This window comes from Staurois parvus, unplaced genomic scaffold, assembly GCF_062004578.1.
Source record: "Staurois parvus isolate SC_StPar_1 unplaced genomic scaffold, SC_StPar_1.0 ptg000157l, whole genome shotgun sequence".
Taxonomy (NCBI): domain Eukaryota; kingdom Metazoa; phylum Chordata; class Amphibia; order Anura; family Ranidae; genus Staurois; species Staurois parvus.
This window is the reverse complement of record NW_028317953.1, coordinates 7,796,002-7,821,157: the sequence shown is the minus strand read 5'-3', so window position 1 is coordinate 7,821,157 and position 25,156 is coordinate 7,796,002. Positions and strand designations below refer to the sequence as shown.

Here is a 25,156-nt window from a genome sequence, read left to right as displayed (position 1 = left end):
CATGCGTTGCTGTTTTTTTTTGCCTTCCTCTGGATCAACTGTGGGTGTGGGATAACTTTTTTTTTTTCTTTTTAATGGTTGAACTGGATGGACATTTGTCTTTTTTCTGCCAGACTAAGACCCCATGTACATGGGACACTTCTGAATGATGAAAACTGACTGCTGGAAAATGTAGGTTAAAAAACATCTGTTTAGCCATGTTTGCATACCACGTTTATGTGCGTTTATGAGCGTTTAAGTTTAGAAGCTGTTTTTAAAGATAACCTCAGGAGGCCTCCCAAATGCCCAGAATGCATGAAAAACAGTAAAACATTAACTATTTCAGACATTTTTAGAGAAATGGAGAGAGCAGAAACAGAGAGAGCAGTATTTGTTGAGATTAACTGGCTTTTTTTTTTGTGGTGTTTGTATGTGTTCCAGCTCATTTCTGTGCAGAAATTATTGCAGCAGTGTAACATATTTTCTTTCATGCGAAACCTCAAAGTATGGTGTACCAGGTCCATTTGAGTACCGGGAAAAAGCTTTGCATGCATTTTTCATGAGGAAAAAAGGCTCTGGACAGCATCTGGAAATGTAAGAGTTAAAAAAATGTTTCAAACGCAAACGCTTATAAACGCGGTTAGCCGCATTTACAAGCGTTTGGATCGCTGATAAAATCTACTGCTGAACGTAAGTTTTCTGCGTTCAAAAAACTACTGTAAACTCAACTGCCTGTAAATGACAATGTGTACATAGACACATAGGAAAACATTAGGACGAGTTCAGGGGCTGCTGAAAAAAAAACGCTGAACAGCTCCTAAACATGAGTTTATCAGCTGCAGTGTACATGAGCCCTAACTATGTAACTACAGTGGGGATCGAAAGTTTGGGCACCCCAGCTAAAAATTTGTATTAATGTGCATAAAGAAGCCAAGGAAAGATGGAAAAATCTCCAAAAGGCATCAAATTACAGATTAGACATTCTTATAATATGTCAACAAAAGTTAGATTTTATTTCCAGCATTTACACTTTCAAAATAACAGAAAACAAAAAAATGGCGTCTGCAAAAGTTTGGGCACCCTGCAGAGTTAATCTCTTGTACTGCCCCCTTTGGCAAGTATCACAGCTTGTAAACGCTTTTTGTAGCCAGCCAAGAGTCTTTCAATTCTTGTTTGAGGTATCTTTGCCCATTCTTCCTTACAAAAGTCCTCCAGTTCTTTGAGATTTCTGGGCTGTCTGTCACGCACTGCTCTTTTAAGGTCTATCCATAGATTTTCAATTATGTTGAGGTCAGGAGATTGTGAAGGCCATGGCAAAACCTTCAGTTTACGCCTCTTGATGTAATCCCCCGTGGATTTCGAGGTGTGTTTAGGATCATTATCCATTTGTAAAAGCCATCCTCTCTTTAACTTCAGCTTTTTCACAGATGGCATCAAGTTACCATCCAAAATTTGCGGAAATTTTATTGAATCCATTTTTCCTTCTACTCGTGAGATGTTCCCTGTGCCACTGGCTGCAACACAACCCCAAAGCATGATTGATCCAACCCCATGCTTAATAGTTGGACAGAGGTTCTTTTCATTAAATTCTGTGCCCCTTCTTCTCCAAATGTACCTTTGCTCATTCCGGCCAAAAAGTTCAATTTTAACCTCATCGGTCCACAGAACTTGTTTCCAAAATGCATCAGGCTTGTCTATATGTTCATTTGCAAAGTTCAAATGATGATTTTTGTGGTGAGGACGTAGAAGAGGTTTTCTTCTGATGACTCTTCCATGAAGACCATGTTTGTACAAGTATCTCTTTATAGTGGAATAGTGTACCACAACTCCAGTGTCTGCCAGATCTTTCTGGAGGGATCGTGCAGTCAAAAGTGGGTTTTGAATTGTTTTTCTCACAATCCTGCGAGCTGTTCTGTCTGATATTTTTCTTGGTCTTCCAGATCTTGCTTTAACTTCCACTGTTCCTGATGACTGCCATTTCTTAATTACATTCCGAATAGAGGATATTGACATCTGAAAACGCTTTGCTATCTTCTTATAGCCTTCTCCAGCTTTGTGAGCGTCAACTATTTTCAGTTTCAGTTTTCTAGACAACTGCTTAGAAGAACCCATGGTGCTGATTGTTGGGGCAAGGTCAGATGAGTCTGGGCATTTAAAACCTTTGAGATTGACATCACCTGGTCTTCCCAAACGATGATTGAGAACAATCCATGACACTGGCAGGTCTCAGCTTGGCAAAGGGGGCAGTGCATGCTATAAATTCTGCAGGGTGCCCAAACTTTTGCAGACGCCATTTTTTTGTTTTCTGTTATTTTGAAAGTGTAAATGATGGAAATAAAATCTAACTTTTGTTGACATATTATAAGAATGTCTAATCTGTAATTTGATGCCTTTTGGAGATTTTTCCATCTATCCTTGGCTTCTTTATGCACATTAATACAAATTTTTAGCTGGGGTGCCCAAACTTTCGATCCCCACTGTATATGCTACCAACAATAACACTAATCAGAGATTTTTGGGGGGCTGCTATTTTGTGTGGTTTAAATCAACTGTATCTGTTGTGGGATGGTAAGAGAAAGAATGAAACAAAATGTATCCCACAACTTTTGGAACCAGAAGGCGATCCATTACTGGGTATGAGATGTGGAGGTGGGAATGAAGATGCAGGCACTGTCTAAATTGTCACCAAATGCTTCTCACCAATCTGTGCAGAGAACTCATATACACCACAATAAGAAATAAGCAGCCTTCATACCGAAGAACACACAATAAAGTAAATTACACTGAACTTCAACAGGCTCTTACTCCGATCGATTGTGCTTACAGTTCTGACCCATCCTGACAGCACATGAACACAACAGTTTGCACCCAGGGGTGCCCACCTGTCCCTAACCACAAATACTCCCTCCATGTGCGACTAAATCTGAACAGATACGGCTGCTGTCAACCTGTCATTGATTTGTATGGGCTGAGCAGCTACAACTGTTCACATTCCAGCTGCAGGAATCCTCTACCAGACAAAATTGCCCATATAAAAGGAGGCCTACGTTTTTCAATTTTCCCTGGTCCTCTTACTGATAGGATCTAAACATCATTAAACCTGCAAAAAGATTTCCACTTCCGTTATCCTTCAAACAACTAAAACTTTTGTACTCGACAAATGATTTAAGCTAGTAGCAGAAAGAAAAGAGGATTGAAGCTATTCTAGATGCAAAAAAGTCTCTTCTCTCGTCTTCTTAATAAGTATGGACATAATGTTTCTATTATATTGTCTACTCCCTGCATGTTTATATACAGTCAATACATGTCACTTAAAGCCCAACATATGGCAAAACAAGTACCCCAATCCACACCCTTCTAGCTGATCACTGGCAAAGAAAAAAAAAACTAAATAAAAATAAACACCTTTTTACATAAAGCGGAGTTCCAGTCACCTGACAAAAAATAAAAGTCAGCAGCTACAAAACTGTAGCTGCTGACTTTTAAAAACTGACTTTAAAAAAACAGCCACTTACCTGTCCCTTGGTCTCGCAGCTTGTTTCACCAGCCGTCTTGTATTCCAGGAGGCCGGCATCTTCAGTGTGGGCATCCAGCTGTGTTAGCTTGCGGCTTCACAGCCGTGTGACCGCTGCGCATGCGCGAGTAGCGCTGTGCTTCATGAATGGTTCTGGGATGCGTCACGTGTCCCAAAAAACTACAGGAAGGGAGGACACCTTCCACTTCCGGTCGCCTAGGCGATCGGACCGGAAATGGGAGCGGGTACCTGTCAAATTCAGGTACCCGCTCCCCCAAAGGTGACAATCCTTAATGGGGAGCGGAGGAGCAGTCCTTAAAAAGAAACTTCACCTTTTGGGTGGAGCTCAGTTTTAACTGATCAAATGGCCGAAATCCACTTCAAGGTTGGCCCTTCTGACACCCACCCGTCTGACATCCTTTGACTGAAAAATCAAAGAAAATAACCTATCTTCTGAATTATATAATATTTTGAAAAATCAAAGAAGCCAGGCTGAAAATTGTTCATCAAACAGTGCTTGCATTCAATCAGATGCAGACGCTGTTTGGGTATTTTGACAGCTGTCATCACTTGCTGTCAGAAAACAATAGCTGCAGTGGGAGATTCATCCATCTGCACTGTTTAGCATGGATGGGAGAATTTCTTAGATTTGGGTTGAAGAAAAAAAAATCTATGTCAGTATGGCCAGTTTTACCTAAAGCCACAGTCACAATGACATTCAGCACCCAAGTCTTCAACATACATAGATCCACACATACATATACATCTTGTATATCTAAAGTTATTATAATAAGACATAATATATACATCAACATCTTCTATTTACATCCCCATATTAAAATAGTGCACTGTTTTTGCATTACCAAACTGCGTATTATAGCACAGAGTTTAAAAATCTTCAACAGCAAGGTAGCCAGGTTATTTAATAAGGTTATGGACACTTACATCTTTTTTGGTCTTTTTTATGGTTTATAATAGATACATGTATTTTTAGGTTCCTAAAACAAGCCTGCCAACCGGATATTCTACCTTTTGAACTATATAATATTTTGCCACCCATGGGATATAGGGTTACAAACTTGCTATTTTTGTACAATGAAACATCCAGTTATCACACTGCTGGAATCCAGCCACACTGTTAAAAGGATAAAAGTGAATCTTGCCAACTACCTAGAATGCCTTGGGTTCCATTCATGCATTACTATGGCATATCTTCAGTAGTCCTACTGGTGACCTCCACCCACTTGCCAGGAAGAATGTTCTGTATGAGAACAAAAGTCTCAGTATATTGTGTGGAATACACTGTACACCATGGTCTGCTACAGCACAGCAATAACAGTAATACAAAACGGGTATTGTCCTTACAGGACAGCCCAGCTGGGTACCCAAAGAACACACTGCTACAATTTAAAGCCAATATGTACTACTGGATTGATGGAAACAAAATGGAGCTAACATCTTATTCCCAGAATATTTGCAAATTCTAAAAAGAAAAGCTTTCATTTTATAGTTTTAAGCCCGTTGACAGCTTGTGACTTACTTCTATAATGTCCTTTAGTACAAGGCTTGAAATTTCCACTCGCCTGCTCGCCAATGGCGAGTGGAAATTATGGTGGGGGCGAGTGTCCCCCCCAGGGCCGTCTTGCTGAGCAGGCTCGGAGCTCAGGCTGGATCTGTCATTGGCACTGGGAGCTGTCAGACTGCTCAATAGCTGAGCACAGTGAAAGCAAAGCAAGGAGTGTGTGCTGTGCTCTCTGCCTCCCCCTAGAGTGCAATACCCAGATCTGTGAGTGAACAACAAAGTACTGCAACTTTTTATAGGGGTGTGTGTGTGTACATGTGTGTATGCATGTACATGTGTCTGTGTGTATGTACATGTATGTTTATGTACGTACATGTGTCTGTGTGTACATGTGTCTGTATGTACATGTATCTGTGTGTATGCGTGTCTGCGTGTGTGTGTGTGTGTGTGTGTGTGTAGGTGTCTCTTTTTTTGTGTGTTTGTTGGTGGAGAGTAACTCTTAAGGCCTGGCTAGTAGCTGCTTTAGTATATATGTGTGGTCTGATTTTTTTTTTTCTGTTTCTGGGCTTTACTTGACACCTGGTAAGGGGTCATGTACACTGCAGCTGATAAACTCACGTTCAGGAGTTTTTCTCAGTAGCCCCTGAACTCTCCTTAATGTTTTCCTATGTGTCCATGTACGTTATTTTGTTTACAGTCGCTTACAGGCAGTTGAGTTTACAGTCGTTTTTTTTGAACGCACCAAACTTGCGTTCAGGAGTAGATTTTATCATTGTTTCAAACGCCAAAGTCTTGTAAACGCGGATAACCACGTTTTTTAAGCGTTTGTGTTAAAAAGCATTTAACTGTTCCATATCCAGATGCTGTCCAAAGCCTTTTTTCATCATCAGAAATGCATGCAAAGCGTTTTCCATGTATTCAAATGGACCTGGTACACCAGCGCAGTCAGTTCCAGGTTTTGCGTGAAGGAAAAAATGGTAGAACGTGCTGCATTATGCTCATGATGAATCCATAGTGAATACAACCAGAAAAAGACAGGTCATCTCAACACATACCGCTCTCTCTGCTTCTGCTCTCTCTATTCCTCTCAAAATGTCTGAAATAGTTAGTTTTCTACTGTTTTTCAGTGCATTCTGGGCATTTTGGAAGGTCTCCTGATGTTATCTTTAAAAACCACTTCTAAACACAAATGCTTCTAAACGCGGTATGCAAACGGGGCTAAACAGACGCTTTTTAACCTACGTTTTCCAGCAGTCAGTTTCCATCGTTCAGAAGTGTTTTCCAAAACGTCCCGTGTACATGAACCCTACTAAATGGTAAATAGAAACATAGAAAAATGACAGTGTAAAATAAGACCAAGTGGTCCATTGTGTCTGACCTATTTTTTTTAAAAAATGTATATATATAATTTTTTTGTGTTATGTTTTGTGTATATACTGTATAAAGACACACATCTAATAATGGCACAAAAAAGGACAATTAATATGAGGATATACATTTCACAAAATTCACAGAAATGGTAGAAAAACAATGATATGCTCACAATAAGTTTTTTCCAAATATCAGGTCTCTATTTATAAATACATATTTGTATTAATATATTATTTTTAATCAATTTATAAATTATCATCTTTCATATAATATCAATATTATTCTATTTATAAATATCTTTCAAATATCATTCCTTGCTTTATAAATAAATATGATATAAAAATAAAGACATTGTTACATTTATAAATAAATATCTTTCAAAGCCTATGCCTCTATTCATAAATACATATATTTTTTATTATCGTAATAAACATCTTTCAAATATCATACCTGTATTTATAAATACATATCTTTATTATTATTATTATATTATTTTTGCTTCTTTTATACATGATCATTTTTTATTATTATACTAATAATATTTTTTATAAATCTTTCAAATATCATGTCTTGATTTATAAATAAATCTGAAATAAAAATAAAGACACTGTTATATTTATAAATAAATATCTTTTAAATACTATGCCTTTATTTATAAATACATTTTTTAATTATTATAGTAATAAATGAATCTTTCAAATATGATGCCTCTATAAATAAATATCATTATTAATATATTTTTTATTAATAAAGATCTTTAAAATAACATACCTCTATAAATATCTTTATTATTATATTTATAAATACTAAACATATATTTTAAATATTATGCCTCTATTTATAGATATATTTATTATGGTAATAAATCTTTCAAATATCATGCCTTTATAAATAAAGATCTTTATTATTAGATTTATAAATACATATCTTTCAAATATCATGCCTCTATTTATAAATATCTTTGATATGAATACATCTTTCAAATATCATACCTTTATGAATAAATATATATTTATAAATACATATCTTTCAAATATCATGCCTCTATTTATAAATATCTTTATGATATTAATAAATACATCTTTCAAATATGCCTCTATAAATAAATCTTTATTATTATTATATTTATTAATGACTAACTCTTTCAATTAGTATGTCTCTATAAATAAATATATTAGATTTATAAATACATAGCTTTCATATATCAAGCCTCTAATTATAAATATCGTTATGATATTAATAAATAAGTCTTTCAAATATCATGACTATAAATAAACATCTTTATTATTATATTTATAAATACATATATCTTTCAAATATCATGCCTGTATTTATAAATATCTTTATTATATGTATTAATAAATCTTTCAAATATCATGCCTTTATAAACAAATATCTTTAATATTATATTTAAAAATACATATCTTTCAAATATCATGCCTCTATTTATAAATAACTTTATTATATTTATTAATAAATCTTTCAAATATAATGCCTCTATAAATAAACAATCTTTATTATTATATCTATTAATAACTAAATCTTTCAATTAGTATGCCTTTATAAATAAATATATTTATAAATACATATCTTTCAAATATCATGCCTCTATTTATAAATATCTTTATTATATGTATTAATAAATCTTTCAAATATAATGCCTCTATAAATAAATAATCTTTATTATTATATTTAATAATGACTAAATCTTTCAATTAGTATGCCTCTATAAATAAACAAATATATGATTATATTTATAAAGAAATATTGTTCAAATATCATGCCTCTAGTTATGCGCTGAAGTCTGTTTATTACCAAAAAGAAAAGCAGTTTTTCCCTCCATCTCACATAAGTGGCAGTTTTCCTCTTGTTTGCTCCTCACTCTCACACCTATTGCTTACTACACAGAATAAAACATTACTTTGACATCAATGTCTGTGTTCTGCTAAATGCTTAGCGCTGCAAGGTCAGGAGTGCATGGCTAGCACACGTGCCTGCAGAAAGTGGGTGTCCTCACCGCAGCTAATCCAGGGAGATGATCTCTAAAGCCCTTTACAATGCTACACACTGGACCGCAAGTATGGCCGATATTCCAATGCAGAATGCCATAAAAGAGCTAAATATTAACATTGTACTGTAAGGCATTCGACAAACTGGAGAGCAAACTAGCTACAAAAGTAGATTTTAGTTTTGGAACCAAAAGAGAAATAATATCACTATTCTTTCGGTATACATGTAAAATAAGTGCATGAACAGATCGTGAACTCCAGTGAATGCACAGCATAGCTAGAAGCTCTTCTTCCCCAGGATACAATGCAGCAGTACAGCAGTACACAGCATACATCACTAGCATCTTAGCACAGCTCAGCATGAGACAAATCAACCATAAAGTAGTCACAGACCGTCACAGGACACATTGATGCTTGGACTGTACCTTTGTGATGGGCTGCTTCACTTTTTCTTCTCAATTTCCCCTCCTGTTCAGTTCTCGCAGGCAGAATCACATACACCGTTATCTGTGGGCTGGCTAGCTCCCTCCCTAATCCTCATCTCCCATAAAAATCCCGAGCACACAGCACAAGCTGCTGCATGACAAGGTACCACAATGTGTTCCCTGCCAGCAAATCTGAACATGTAAGCAAATCTGCTATTGGCCACATGGCACAACTTCTATTGGCCCAGACTTTCTTCTCTAATTGGCCGTTGTGTTTATCCCTGTGTAGTACGCACATGCCAGCTCTGCTTCTTGCTAGACTGGAGTACGCAGTTTCATGCCTTTATAGAAAATGAAAACGGAAGCCAGAAAAGTTAAAATGACAAAAAATAGAAAAAAAACGTAAATGTAATTTTCCCTAGGCACTATGCATGCATGCAGCAATGTACTATGATTACAGTACAGATAAAAATGTGCTTCTGCAATTGTTACAGATCAACAATTCTCAGAAATTAAAAAAAAAGTTACTTAAATTCCCAGAAATTTGCCCAAGTAATCCTTAAGATGTGATCTTCATCCAAGAATTAAAGTCATATTAACCACTTGCCTACTGGGCACTTATACCCCCTTCCTGCCCAGGCCAGTTTTCAGCTTTCAGTGCTGTCGCACTTTCAAAGGACAATTGCGCGGTCATGCAACACTGTACCCATATGAAATTTGTACCACTTTTTTTGAGACAGATTTCTTTTGGTGATACAGTCAGGTCCATAAATATTGGGACATCGACACAATTCTAACATTTTTGGCTCTATACACCACCACAATGGATTTGAAATGAAACGAACAAGATGTGCTTTAACTGCAGACTGTCAGCTTTAATTTGAGGGTATTTACATCCAAATCAGGTGAACGGTGTAGGAATTACAACAGTTTGCATATGTGCCTCCCACTTGTTAAGGGACCAAAAGTAATGGGACAGTTGGCTTCTCAGCTGTTCCATGGCCAGGTGTGTGTTATTCCCTCATTATCCCAATTACAATGAGCAGATAAAAGTTCCAGAGTTCATTTCAAGTGTGCTATTTGCATTTGGAATCTGTTGCTGTCAACTCTCAAAATGAGATCCAAAGAGCTGTCACTATCAGTGAAGCAAGCCATCATTAGGCTGAAAAAACAAAACAAACCCATCAGAGAGATAGCAAAAACATTAGGCGTGGCCAAAACAACTGTTTGGAACATTCTTAAAAAGAAGGAACGCACCGGTGAGCTCAGCAACACCAAAAGACCCGGAAGACCACGGAAAACAACTGTGGTGGATGACCGAAGAATTCTTTCCCTGGTGAAGAAAACACCCTTCACAACAGTTGGCCAGATCAAGAACACTCTCCAGGAGGTAGGTGTATGTGTGTCAAAGTCAACAATCAAGAGAAGACTTCACCAGAGTGAATACAGAGGGTTCACCACAAGATGGAAACCATTGGTGAGCCTCAAAAACAGGAAGGCCAGATTAGAGTTTGCCAAACGACATGTAAAAAAGCCTTCACAGTTCTGGAACAACATCCTATGGACAGATGAGACCGAGATCAACTTGTACCAGAGTGATGGGAAGAGAAGAGTATGGAGAAGGAAAGGAACTGCTCATGATCCTAAGCATACCACCTCATCAGTGAAGCATGGTGGTGGTAGTGTCATGGCGTGGGCATGTATGGCTGCCAATGGAACTGGTTCTCCTCTATTTATTGATGATGTGACTGCTGACAGAAGCAGCCGGATGAATTCTGAAGTGTTTTGGGAATATTATCTGCTCATATTCAGCCAAATGCTTCACAACTCATTGGACGCTTCACAGTGCAGATGGACAATGAACCAAAGCATACTGCAAAAGCAACCAAAGAGTTTTTTAAAGGAAAGAAGTGGAATGATATGCGATGGCCAAGTCAATCACCTGATCTGAATCCGATTGAGCATGCATTTCACTTGCTGAAGACAAAACTAAAGGGAAAATGCCCCAAGAACAAGCAGGAACTGAAGACAGTTGCAGTAGAGGCTTGGCAGAGCATCACCAGGGATGAAACCCAGCGTCTGCTGATGTCTATGCGTTCCAGACTTCAGGCTGTAATTGACTGCAAAGGATTTGCAACCAAGTATTAAAATGTGAAAGTTTGATTTATGATTATTATTCTGTCCCGTTACTTTTGGTCTCTTAACAAATGGGAGGCACCTATGCAAACTGTTGTAATTCCTACACCATTCACCTGATTTGGATGTAAATACCCTCAAATTAAAGCTGACAGTCTGCAGTTAAAGCACATCTTGTTCGTTTCATTTCAAATCCATTGTGGTGGTGTATAGAGCCAAAAATGTTAGAATTGTGTCGATGTTCCAATATTTATGGACCTGACTGTATTTAATCACCTCTGGGTTTTTTATTTCGTGCTAAACAAACCAAAAACAAACAGAGAATTTAGGAAAAAAAAAAAAAAACTTTTTTTCTTAGTTTTTGTTATAAAATTTTGTAAATAAGTGATTTTTCTCCTTCAATGATATGCACTAATGAGGCTTCACTGATAGGTGGTACTGATGGACACTGATGAGGAGGCACTAATAGGTGGCACTGATGGGCATTGACAGGCATCACTGATGGGCACTGAAAGGCAGCACTCATATGGTACTGATAGGCAGCACTGACAGGCACTGATAGGCGGCAGAGACAGGCAACACTGATTGGCAGCACTGACTGGCATTGATAGCTGGCACTGATAAGTGACACTAACAGGCAGCTCAGATGGGCACTGATATGTGGCATTGATGTGCACTGGTAGCCACTGATATGTGGCATTGATGAGGCACTGATGGGCACTGGCAGGTGGCATTGATGAGCACTAACAGGTGGCACTGCTGGGGCTACACTGATCATCAGGGCACACTCATCATAAGTGTACATGTCCCCTCTGAGGAATGCCGATTACCGGCTCTCCTCTCAAGCTGTCAGCGTGAGTGTAACTTCAGCTCTCCGCCCCCTGCTTTCTGAAATCTCAGACAAGCTGTATAAATTCTGTACTTTAAACAGCTGTAGAGAAAAGAGGGCTGCAGATAAACAAGTAAAAGTTGCTTCACCAGAGGCTAGTCCATTCACTGGGTATATGTAAGAGTTTACAACCAATTTAACAAGTAGAAGCATCCCTTAAACTTATTGTAAGTACCCCTTGGGTAAATATACCATTATCTGAAGATCTTTGGTTCAGTACATTATTATTTTAGCTTCCCCTGCCCCACCTCTTAAGTCTCATACTAGCCTGTCCTTGTTCCAGTGAGATATTGCTGCCCAGATCACCTGGCTGCTTTTCAAAAATCTTCCCAACCAGGCGTGTGAATGGACACTGCAGTATCATTTGTTCCTATGCACTTTCCATTATGAGTTCCTATTGAAATCAATCAGTATTGCACAAAATTGATCAACGACAAAGTGGGTGTTATTTATTAAAACTGCATGGTGCAAAGTCTGCAATCAGCTTCCAGGTTCTATTGTCAAAGATTAATTGAACAAGCTGAAGTTAAATGCTGATTGGCTACTATGCACAGCTGCACCAGATTCTGAGTGCTCCAGTTTTATCAAATCTCCCCCAGTATGTGTTTTTTTTTTTTATATTCATAGATGTCATCCTAATGTCCGATTCTGTGAAAAACCATTCGATCTAAGCAATATACACTCACTGCCCACTTTATTAGGTACACCTATTCAATTGATTGGTAACACAAATTGCTAATCAGCCAATCAAATGGCAGCAATTCAATTCATTTAGGCATCTAGACGTGGTGAAGATGACTTCCTGAAGTTCAAACCGAGCACCAGAATGGGGAATAAAGGGGATTTAAGTGACTTTGAACGTGGAATGGTTGTTGGTGCCAGACAACTGGTCTGAGTATTTCAAAAACTGAAGATCTACTGGGATTTTCACACACAACAATCTCTAGGGTTTACAGATAATGGTCAGAAAAAGAGAAAATATCCAGTCAGCAGCAGTTGTGTGGATGAAAGTGCCTTTTTGATGTCACAGGAGAATGGATAGACTGGTTCGAGATGATAGAAACGCAACAGTAACTCAAATAACCACTCGATACAACCAAGTTATGCAGAATACCATCTCTGAATGCACAACACGTGAAACCTTGAGGCAGATGGGCTACAGCAGCAGAAGACCACACCGGGTGCCACTCCTGTCAGCTAAGAACAGGAAACGCAAGCTACAATTCGCACAGGCTCACAAAAATTTGACAATAACAGATTGGAAAAACGTTGTCTAGTCTGATTAGTCTCAATTTCCCTAGAGATGGTTGTGGATGAAAATCCCAGTAGATCAGCAGTCCAAACCAGCCCGTCTGACACCAACAACCATTCCACCTTCAAAGTCACTTAAATCCCCTTTCTTCCCCATTCTAATGCTCAGTTTAAATTTCAGCAAGTTGTCTTCCCCACATCTAGATGCCTAAATGCACTGAGTTGCAGCCATATGATTGGTAGATTGGCAATTTGCATTACCAAACAATTGAACAGGTGTACCTAATAAAGAGGCCGGTGAGTGCATGTATGGCCACCATAAGGAGGGGCAGGTGACCTCACATAAATGTAACTAAACCAACTCATATTAAGCATTTACCTTCTTATGAAGGTTTAAAAAATACACTTAAAAAAAGGACACTGTACCTAAATAACAAGCTCAGCTTATCCATTAAGGGAGGGAAAAAGTTAATTAACCTACTTACCTTACCTCCGTGGTGTGGCACCTAAGCAAGGGTGACATCACCATCCTTCCAGGAAGATCCAATAATAAATCCTGTCAATGCTGATATTTCAGGTACAGGTTGATTCAAAGGGGCTAAATCACCCACTAGCTCTATATTTATTGAGGACACCAATTTCTCTCTCTGCCTTCTCGAACATAGAAGATCTCACATCCTGCAACAGTCTTACAATACCTGCTACTCTTTGTATTGCAAACAAATGTATTTGTATTATAAAATAATGATTCACTAGCAAGACTGAGAGCCTTTTGTAATCTCCGTGACAAAAAGGTATACATGTGAGCCTTGAGTTCTCACACAGCCTGCCAAAAGGGAGGTTCTGTGCAGATGATGCGATCATAAATCCAGGAGGTCTTCTATAGATAAAAGGAAGACTGCTTAGTACTCAGTGTTTATCCAGACATTGCCGCAGAACACCTCTCTTTCCTCTCACATACAGAAAGTTTCTAGGTCAGTACAAAGACCTTCCCTACAGCACCAATCAGAAATAAACCAGTCTTCGAAGCCTGAATGTGACCCAAGAAGCAAAGAGAATGGACCCTACCAGGGGCGGACTGACCATTTGGAAACTCGGGCACTGCTCGAGGGCCCAGGTCAGTAGGGGGCCCCATGAGATGCCCCTGGTACCTTTTTCATAGGCTTTTCTGAGTTTGGGCAAGGACACAGGGGCCCCATGATCCCCTATTGCCCGGGGGCCCCATGAGTTGTCAGTCTGCCCCTGGACCCTACACAGGACAGGCTACAGGAAGGAGATGGCTCACAAGGCAGCAACTGTTAGACCTCAGGGGGCCTCTGTCTTCTGACTCAATTCCAAGAGTCGTCTTCAACAAAGTAAAGCTAAATAAGGGGGATAATAAATGTTTCACCTAAATCCAAGAATCATAGCAATTTCAGACTAAATATTCAGATTCATGCAGAAGACTAAACATGACTGGCTCTCTCTCAAGCCCAAAGAAAGAAAGAAAAATCCTAAGAAAAATTGCAGATATTGGTACAGCCACAAACTATTGCTAGTTGAATTACTTTTGCAAAATAATACAGAGTGTATTGAACACATCCAAATCCTAAACCTGAAGAACAGTGTCCATGTCTCCATTGTGAAGGCTGGTCAGTTTTTAAGTTGTTCTTATATTATATGTATCATTCTAATTACCAGGAAATCTTACTAAAGCAAAAAATGTAAGTTCAAGAAACATTTTAAGCAATGGGTGAGTCCGTCCAATACACCTGACACTAAGTTTATTCACGTACCAAATTACTCAGCACTGTGTGAGCAAGAATAACTGCTGTGACTGATAAGATATATTGTCTCCTCTGGAGTAATACATAACACAGCTGAAAAGTTAGCTATACATCCTATGCATAATTATGCATAAAGCGAAACAATGATAGAGTTATACATTCAGCAAAATAGATCTTTCCCTCAAGTTGGGCCACTTGATTCAATTTAATAAACTTTTAACACTTTTCAGTCCTTAAAGTGGTTGTAAACAACTGAAATTACAAAAGAAAAAAAGCATATCTTTCTATATTGTGTACTTGCCTCAATTCAAAGCATCTAGTGTGATTTCTGTCTGCTATCTGCAGTAGTCCCTTCTGATATTCTAAACCGACGCTAAGCAATCCCGGGAGACGGCCCGCCCCACCTCCAGCACACAGCAAGTAATTTACAGCACATCCAGCTGTGCATGTTTCCCTGTGAGACTATGTAGAGCAGGGCTTAAAATTTCAAGTCTAGACCTACTAGCCAGGCAAAAACCTTACTCTCCACCAGTTGCCCCACCAAACCTTGCCCAGGCCCATCCCCCAACCACACCCCCCTAAAGCTTATGAAATTACATTTTTCTTTAGAATAAAGAGTCCAAAATATAAAAAACAGCAATTATAACATAGCTTTATTATGTCAATTTAAACATAACAGCAATAGCTTAATAGAGTCTAGGGGGCAAGTGGTTAACATAAAACAATGTAAACATAAAATGAAAATAAGTGTCCCCATCAGAGTCCTCCTTTACATCAGGTGTCCCCATCAGAGTCCCCCTTTATATAAGGTGTTCCCATCAGAGTCCCCCTTTATATCAGGTGTCCCCCTTTATATAAGGTGTTCCCATCAGAGTCCCCCTTTACATCAGGTGTTCCCAGCAGTGTCCCCCTTTCCATGAGGTGTCCCCATCAGAGCCCCCCTTTACATCAGGTGTACCCATCAGAGTCCCCCTTTATACAAGGTGCTCCCAGAGTCCCCCTTTACATCAGGTGTCCCCATAAGTGTAACCTCGCCCTTCCCCCCTTGTACTCACAGATCTTCTCGTGAATGCAGCTTCTCCTTTTCCTCCTTCGGTCATGTGATAAGTCACATGACAAGGGGAGAAAGGAAGCACACTTTGCCTTCACTCCTTAGTGCCGGCTGTCTATTGCCCCCTGCAGGCAGGAGGGAGGAGAAATCCTAGTCCTCCCTCCAACAAGTGTCAGCAGCTGCTCCCTGTGACAGGAGTTAAACTGTGATCACTCCGTCCACTGAGGAGCGGCACCCTCAACACAGTGCTCGGGGCAGGTTGGTGCTGCTGGTAGCACCCGCCCCCCACCCTCCAATGCAGCACCTGGGACACACTCGCCCACGTTATTTTCACTAGCCAAATGTGAGCAGGCAAGTGGAAATTTCAAGCCCTGATGTAGAGGGAGGAGTTTCCTTTCCCTCCCCTCAGGTCTCAGATTATGCTCAGTTCCTTGCTCTATCCTGTGCAGTGTGTGATATCAGATCCCCACCTTCTGCAGCTGAGAATTGATGTGTACATTCTGTACTATAGAAGGTTGAAGAGGGGAGACAGCTACAGATAAACAGGTACAACTTATGTAGGAGGATGTGTTTAATTTGTGATTTGTTTTATCTCTGTATATCGCTTGAGGCTAGTCACTTCACTGGGTATATGTAAAGGTTTACAACCACTTTAACAGATTATTAGGAATACTCTGTGCACAGGAGAATGGATGATTTACCACCTAAAGCCTAGAAAGTTTTTGACACAGGAAAACTGCTTGCTTCCTTCAGTTCAGCATTCAGATAAAACATTGTACATAATACTGTAAACAACAAAAACCCATGACGAACACACAAGCTGCACAAATACCTGGTGAGTTAATAAAACAAGAAAACTGCGGAGTACATTTCAACCATTGGACCTCCAGACTTTGCTAGTGGCTGTAACTTAAAAGGTTTTCAGGAATCTTACAAACCTTATCATGCTTGGTAAAAAGTTGAAGACAGTTGGTCAAAGCTGTGAATGTTTCTTGGGATGCATCAGATACTTTCTTGACTTGCTCAGGGTCAATGTCTACAAAACAGCAAGCATACATATACTATAGCATTAGTAAGAGTGACATGGGGAGACAACATAAATGGAGAGAAAACATTCCACCCAGTGAATAGAGGACATGAATCCCCAACATCATATCAAACAATAATGCAGAAACTAGGAAGCAGAAATCATTTGGAAGCCACGGTATACTACCCATTGCTAGAAATTTTCTACAGCAGAGTGATACCCTTTATTGTCTAACTTAAAGCAGAACTATGCTCACCTACTCTCCAGCAGTCAAGTGTCCTGGAGCTCCCAGGCTTCCTAAAATCTTTGGCCAGTCTGCTTCCTTGTATTGATCACCGGCCATTTTCATTGACCGTGCTGAGATGACATCACTCCTGTGCATGTACAGGAGTTCATCTATCTCGGCATTGCTGAGATTGTATACTTAGCTGCGCATGTGCAGTTCAGTGTACAGTGCGGACAGGCAGGCATTATTACTTTACAGGATTTATACTATATATTGCCAACAGTTTGTGTAACACTTTACCACATGAGCTTCCTGCTATAAGGCTCCATTCACACGGGCAGATTCTGCCAGCAGATCTGCCTGCAGTGGGGGATCTGTCTGCTGATCCCGCTAAGCAGGCCCGTGTCCATTCCACTTTTGCAGAGTGGACACAGACATAGCCCACTTTCCTTTATGGGCAGTCAGATGTAAATGGATTGCCTGTCTGTTTACATCTGACTGTCATTCAATCCTATCGACGGATAGGGAACAGATCCCCATCCGTCTGTTTTTAGCAGACTGGATCGGATCAGATGCAAGCGGGTATAAATGGACACTTGTCTGTTTACATCCACCTTTTCACAGAGGGCAATGGATCTGGGCAATCAGGTGGATCTGATTGGTCTGCCCCTGTGAAAAGGGGCCTAATGCAGACATAATAACTCAAGTTAGCTGAAAAGTGTATCACTTAAACTCCAAACTTTCTTCATTAAACAATGGCTAACATGGTACAATACTCTACTACTATATAATTCTCTGAATATTAAAATCCTAAAATAAACAAAAGCTCATGTACAAACTGAACTGCTAAAGAACATCACGCTTAGGGACGCTGTCAGGGATCCCCTCGATCCCCGCCGCGTTGGTCCCGGCGCAGGCGCAGTATGCCGCCCGGCGCAGGGACTCGAGCACTGGTTCCGGGCCGGCCGCGGCGTTCGAGTTCGCGCATGCGCAGTAGAAGCCGCGGCCGCCCGCTGGGCACCAATGGCAGCGCAGGGCGGGATATTTAAACGACCCTGAGCTGTCATTCAGTGCCTTCTGGTCTTTCCTGCATTCTGAATCCTGTGAACCTGTACCTTGTAAGTTATTGACCCGGATTGAACCTGACCTTGCTGTTTTCGCCTGTTCTGACCCTTGCTTTGCCTGACCTCTCTCCTGAATGCCCCCTATTGGATTTGACCTGCTGTTGCTGACCTGGCGTGTGACCCGACCATTCTATGCCCGCTGCCTTGTACCTTGCCGCCCTCTCTGTTACCGACCCGGCCCGTCTGACCCTGCTCATCCATCCATCCATCCCGTGCAGTGGGGTCTTCTGACCTCCTCACATCAGACTCTTCCCCGTGGGAGCCCCTTGCGCATACTACTACCACTGACGGACGCACCCGGTAGTCACGACCTGGTCTCAGGGAGCTCCAAGTCCATCCCCACCATCAGGGGCCCTGGTGAACAAGCACCCTGGGACTTAGACTCCGTGCGCTGGGGACGCCTATTCAGTGGAGTGCTAGTAGTACCGCCGGGCGGTCCCTTACAGTACCAGAAGGCCATGACTGAGTCTAGAGGAGGTCCCTCGCCGCTGGAGGAGATCTGCAGGCACCTATCCAATTTGACACAGGCCGTATCGGCCCTGCAGGATAGATGTCAGCAGATTGAAACTCAATTCCAGGCCTGCACTATATCCGTTCCTGCCCCACAGGCCGCGGTCCCCACACCTCCAGCTGTAGCAGCCCCTGTGCTGGTGTCTGGGGCACTCGCACCACTCCCGGCGGCCGACCCCCGAGTACCCTTACCAGAACGTTTCCACGGGGACCGCACACGGTTCAGATCATTCCGCGAGTCCTGCCTCCTCTATTTTGAGCTACAACCCCGAACCTTCGTGACTGAATCCGTGAAGGTGGGGTTCGTCATATCCCTCCTGCAGGGTGAACCCCAAGACTGGGCCCATCGATTACGGGGAAAAAATGACCCTCACCTTGGTTCGGTTGACAGTTTTTTTGATGCTATGGCCATCCTTTATGATGACCCGCAGCGGGCAGCTTCTGCTGAAGCTACTCTGTACACACTCCGGCAAGGCCGCCGAGCGGCGGAGGAGTACGCATCTGAATTTAGGCGGTGGATGGGGGATACTCGCTGGAACGAGTTCGCACTCCTGCATCAGTTCCGTGTTGGCCTATCAGACGGCCTGAAAGACGAGCTCGCCCGGGTGGAGGTACCTGAGACTTTAGAGGACCTAATAGCACTGACCATTAAAATTGACCGTAGACTGCGGGAACGCAGGTTTGAGAGGTCCGGCCAGGGTCATGGAAATCCCTGGGTATCATTTCAGGGTCGCAGTCAAACACCTAGGCCAGTCATCCAAAACCGGCCACCTGGAGACAACCCCGAACCCATGCAGCTCGGCCTGGCACGGCCTAAACTATCCCCAGAGGAACATCTGCGCAGACGATCCCAGAACCTGTGCCTCTATTGTGGAGAAGCTGGTCATATGGCGCGTTCCTGCCCGCAGAAACTGAGTAAGTGCACCTCTTCTTCCTTATCCCTTGGCAATGTTGGTCCATCCCAATACTTAGTGGTGCCCCTTTCCTTTCAGCTTCCAGAAAGGACCGTGGAAGTATCGGCCATAATTGACTCTGGGGCATGCAGCTGCTTCGTGGATATTAATTTTGCTCACCAGCAGGGTATTCCCCTTCAATTGAAACAAAAGGGGTTCAATATTTATTTGGCCGACGGTTCCCGAATAAAATCGGGGGTAGTGAACCAGGAAACCCCCTCCATCACCACTGTCATTGCCGGCCAGCACCAGGAACTCCTCCGCCTGGATGCTATAGCTTCACCCCTCTTCCCAGTCATTCTGGGGCTCCCATGGTTACGGGCCCATAACCCCCAGATTGACTGGGAAACCGGAGTAATCACGTTCCCTTCCCCATACTGTCGGATATACTGCCGCACTTCGGGCCCAGGGACCCCCCAAATCCTCCTGTGCTCTGAGGGGGAAGCTGAATTAAAACAAGTAATCCCTGCGGCCTACCATGGGTTTCTAGATGTGTTCAGCAAACGGGGAGCTGATACTCTACCCCCCCACCGCCCTTATGACTGCCCCATTGACCTGTTACCCGGCTCAGAAATTCCTTTTGGGCGAATCTTCCCCCTTTCAGAGCCCGAATTGGGGGCCCTAAAGGAATATATCGAGGACAGCCTCCAGAAGGGGTTCATCCGCCACTCCACTTCACCGGCGGGGGCGGGAATCTTCTTTGTTGAAAAGAAGGACAAAACCTTAAGGCCATGTATCGATTACAGGGAATTGAACAGGGTCACGATAAAAAACCGTTACCCACTACCGTTAGTACCTGAGCTGTTCCAAAGTTTAAAGTCAGCAGTAGTTTTTACCAAGCTGGATCTGAGGGGGGCGTACAACTTGATTCGCATAAGGGAGGGGGACGAGTGGAAGACGGCCTTCCGCACCCGCTTCGGTCATTTTGAATATCTGGTCATGCCGTTCGGGTTGTGTAATGCTCCGGCCACGTTTCAACATTTTGTAAATGATATTTTTAGGGACTTTCTGGATGTCTTTGTGATCGTTTATTTAGACGACATTCTGATTTTTTCCCCGTCTCTGGGGGAACACAGAATACATGTAGCAAAAGTATTGGGGCGGTTGCGGCAGCATGGGTTGTACGCCAAGGCAGAAAAATGTTGTTTTGAACAATCCAGCATTGCCTTCTTGGGCCTGATTATCTCCACCGCGGGGGTCGCGATGGATCCCCAGAAGGTCGCTGCAATACTGGATTGGCCTGAACCCACAGACAGGAAAGGCGTCCAGCGATTCATCGGCTTTGCAAATTTTTACCGGAAGTTCATCAAGAACTTCTCGGGTCTGGTCTCCCCCATTACTCAGCTAACCAAGCTGGGGACCCGATTCAGATGGACACCAGAAGCGCAGGGAGCTTTCGATGCCTTAAAGAAGCTGTTCACTTCGGCACCCATTTTGGGTCACCCAGACGCCGCTCTGCCCTACATCTTGGAGGTAGATGCAACGGAGAATGCGGTAGGCTCCATCCTCTCCCAACGAAAAGGCACCAAGGAACTGCTCCACCCGGTAGCGTTCTTCTCACGGAAACTGACCCCAGCGGAGAGGAACTATGATATCGGTGACCGTGAGCTACTAGCGATCAAAACGGCGTTAGAGGAATGGAGGTACCTGCTGGAAGGTGCGGTGCACCCCATCTTAATATTTACTGACCATAAGAACTTAGAGTATCTGAGAACTGCCAAGCGTCTACGCCCGCGACAGGCGAGATGGGCACTATTCTTTTCAAGATTCAACTTCCATATTACGTACCGGCCGGGATCAAAGAACACTAAGCCGGATGCGTTATCACGGATGTACGAAGACGCCAAGGAGACCCCAGTACCTGACACCATCCTGTCCTTGGGTAACTTCTTGGTCCTTCAGTCGGACCTTCGTTCCAGGCTAATGGAGGCATCCACAAACTTCTCTACCCCAGGCGGAGGGCCGCTCCAGAACAAGGGGGGACTCCTATGGAGGGAAGATCGAATTGTGGTGCCGGAAGAAGCTCGAACCCTGGTCTTGGGGCATTGCCACGACCACCCAATGGCGGGGCACTTTGGCCCAGAAAAGACCCTGGAACTTCTCCGACGCTCATTCTGGTGGCCAGACATGGCTAAAGATTGTAAGGGCTATGTCAGGTCCTGTGTCACCTGCCAGAAGAACAAGCCCTCAAGAAACAAGGTTTGGGGTCTGCTGCGACCCTTACCTATTCCTGAACGGCCTTGGCAAAAGATCTCACTGGACTTTATAGTCGAGCTTCCGCCATCCCGAGACCACACGGCAATCCTGGTAGTCGTGGACCGCTTGTCCAAGATGGCCCACTTCATCCCGTTGAAGAAGACCCCCTCGGCGGCCGAGACCGCGCGAGTCTTCATTCGTGAGGTAGTCAGGTTGCATGGGGTCCCCGAAGACATTGTCTCGGACCGAGGGGTCCAGTTCACGTCCAGATTCTGGAGAGCACTGTGCAAAGCCCTGGACATCAAATTATCTCTCTCTTCTGCGTTCCACCCTCAAACTAACGGTCAAACCGAAAGGACCAATCAGACCTTAGAGCAATATTTGAGATGCTATACCTCATTTACTCAAGATGACTGGCTGCCACTTCTTCCTTTAGCGGAATTTGCGTATAACAACGCCCGCCACTCAGCAACAGGGCAGTCCCCGTTCTTCGCCAACTATGGCTTTCACCCAGTCTTCCTCCCGGATTTGGTGTCGGAATGCCCAGTACCAGCAACACAAGATGTGGTAACGTTCTTCGCTGCGAACAATGAGAAGCTTCAAGTGGCCATCAGTCGGGCCCAGGAAGACTACAGGAAAGCATTCAACAGGAAACGGAGAGGAGATCTGGTATTGCGGCCTGGGGAGAAGGTTTGGCTGGCGACGTCCAATCTAAAGATGCTTTGCCCGTCGAAGAAATTGGGACCCAAATTTATAGGCCCCTTCTGCATTAAACGGATGGTTAACGAAGTAGCCTATGAACTCGCCCTCCCTGACACGCTCAAGATCCACCCGGTCTTTCATGTGTCCCTTCTGAAGCCTGTGGTCCCAGATGCCTTCCCTGACCGGGAATCTAGACCCCCGGAAGCGGTAACGGTCGAAGGAGAAGAAGAATTTGAGGTTGAAACAATCCTGAAGTGTCGAAGGAGGGGAGGCCAGACCCAATTCCTTATCAAATGGAAGGGCTATGGTCCTGAGGACAATTCTTGGGAACCAGCCCATAATGTCCATGCACCCAGACTTGTCCGGAGGTTCTTTCGCGATCACCCGTGGTGGAGAGATCGGGTGGGCATCCGGAGGTTGCCCGTAGGGGGGGGGCAATGTCAGGGATCCCCTCGATCCCCGCCGCGTTGGTCCCGGCGCAGGCGCAGTATGCCGCCCGGCGCAGGGACTCGAGCACTGGTTCCGGGCCGGCCGCGGCGTTCGAGTTCGCGCATGCGCAGTAGAAGCCGCGGCCGCCCGCTGGGCACCAATGGCAGCGCAGGGCGGGATATTTAAACGACCCTGAGCTGTCATTCAGTGCCTTCTGGTCTTTCCTGCATTCTGAATCCTGTGAACCTGTACCTTGTAAGTTATTGACCCGGATTGAACCTGACCTTGCTGTTTTCGCCTGTTCTGACCCTTGCTTTGCCTGACCTCTCTCCTGAATGCCCCCTATTGGATTTGACCTGCTGTTGCTGACCTGGCGTGTGACCCGACCATTCTATGCCCGCTGCCTTGTACCTTGCCGCCCTCTCTGTTACCGACCCGGCCCGTCTGACCCTGCTCATCCATCCATCCATCCCGTGCAGTGGGGTCTTCTGACCTCCTCACATCAGACTCTTCCCCGTGGGAGCCCCTTGCGCATACTACTACCACTGACGGACGCACCCGGTAGTCACGACCTGGTCTCAGGGAGCTCCAAGTCCATCCCCACCATCAGGGGCCCTGGTGAACAAGCACCCTGGGACTTAGACTCCTTGCGCTGGGGACGCCTATTCAGTGGAGTGCTAGTAGTACCGCCGGGCGGTCCCTTACAGACGCCTTAAACACAATGTTCAGATCTGAAAAAAAAAAATTTGATTGTAACGGAACCGGACCCCACCTGTGCTAGGGTATCTCCGTTAGACTCCAACTTCCCTGTCCGAACACCATCCACGGACACCACCCTGACCATACAGGAAATAAGACCGCACCAGACTCCCATCAGGGGGAAGGGCTGCAGGAAACACCCCCCCATCAAACCAAGACACAGAAAAATAGGATGCAGCCACATGGCAGAGAACAATGAACAATGGACAACCACATGGCAGTGAACAATGGACAATCCCCACACCAATACACAATACTAGGACATTCCCACCCTGTACCCCTTAACAGGCACAGGGCAGGTTAAACATAAAGAGTAATTTAGGGAGCTGAGACACCCCCAAAAGTCACTCCTGTCACATTGATGTACGGACCTAAAGGCAGCTCTATTAAATTCAATGTGTCCATGTACATGGGGCATTTACTTTTTTTTTACTAGAGCAGCATTTAGAGACTTAAAACTGAAATGCCCAGAGTGGTTAAGGAACAGCATTTTGGCATGCAATTGCAAGTAAATTCATTCTAGTGGCTAGAATAGATGATTATTCTAGTCGTTAGAATGAAATTGCTTGTGTACATTTCTAAATGCTGGTTACATATAAATGTGTGTACTTTTTTAAATGGTCAATTTAGATCAGACAATTTTAATAGAGTGAATGACTGCCTACAAAATTATTTTGTTAAACTTTATAAATAAGTTTTCCAAAGCATATATTTCCACACTAGTATTCTGTTAAAACAGATCCAAGAAGCCAAGTACTTTTGTAAGTTAATCAAATAAAAGGTTTATCCTTAGAGGATTAGGATAGATTTCTCTGCTTAGAGATTGAGGTCATCAATTCACAACATAGTAAAGCTACTTTTCAGCCAAGCTGTACAAGTCTGTCTTAGTATCCACCCCCAAAACCACCAGCAGTCCATCCAAAGTCTAAAAAACTCTGCACGAAAGCACGGTAAACAAAAAACATGAATATTTGTTTAGCAGCAAATAGATGTTCCTCGGTAAAAAAAATAAACAAACCAAACATGGTCCTCCAATATGCAAGTCTATTGTTATGTGAACACAAAGTGCTCATTACACATGCCTAGTAAAATGTTATGATATAGTCATCAATTGTCTCAAACTGCAGAAGATATTTCATATTTCTTCAACATTTGTAAAATGTACTCAAAAACTTCAGAACCTTGCCATGACTTAGATGAAAAAAAAAATGTCATGGAATTTGTTCCAATGAAAGGCTGGCAGCCATTCTACATGAGAAAATCAAAACATTTAAAAAGGTCTGAACCTTTTAATATTCTGGAAGAGGTTTCAATGAG

General features: G+C 42.8%; 1 protein-coding gene across 7 annotated transcripts in view; it reads right to left on the bottom strand.

Moving 5' to 3' along the window:
- Positions 1 to 25,156, bottom strand: part of OSBPL1A (oxysterol binding protein like 1A) — a 163,092-nt gene that overhangs the window by 79,439 nt on the left and 58,497 nt on the right. For 6 of the 7 annotated variants that reach the window (XM_089675721.1, XM_089675722.1, XM_089675723.1 and 3 more), the window contains one exon: positions 16,852 to 16,949. In XM_089675721.1, coding sequence (XP_089531847.1) covers positions 16,852 to 16,949 — 98 coding nt within the window. Of the gene's footprint in view, positions 1 to 8,820; positions 9,020 to 16,851; positions 16,950 to 25,156 lie in introns of those variants that run through there. The other variant, XM_089675728.1, reaches the window with a different exon arrangement.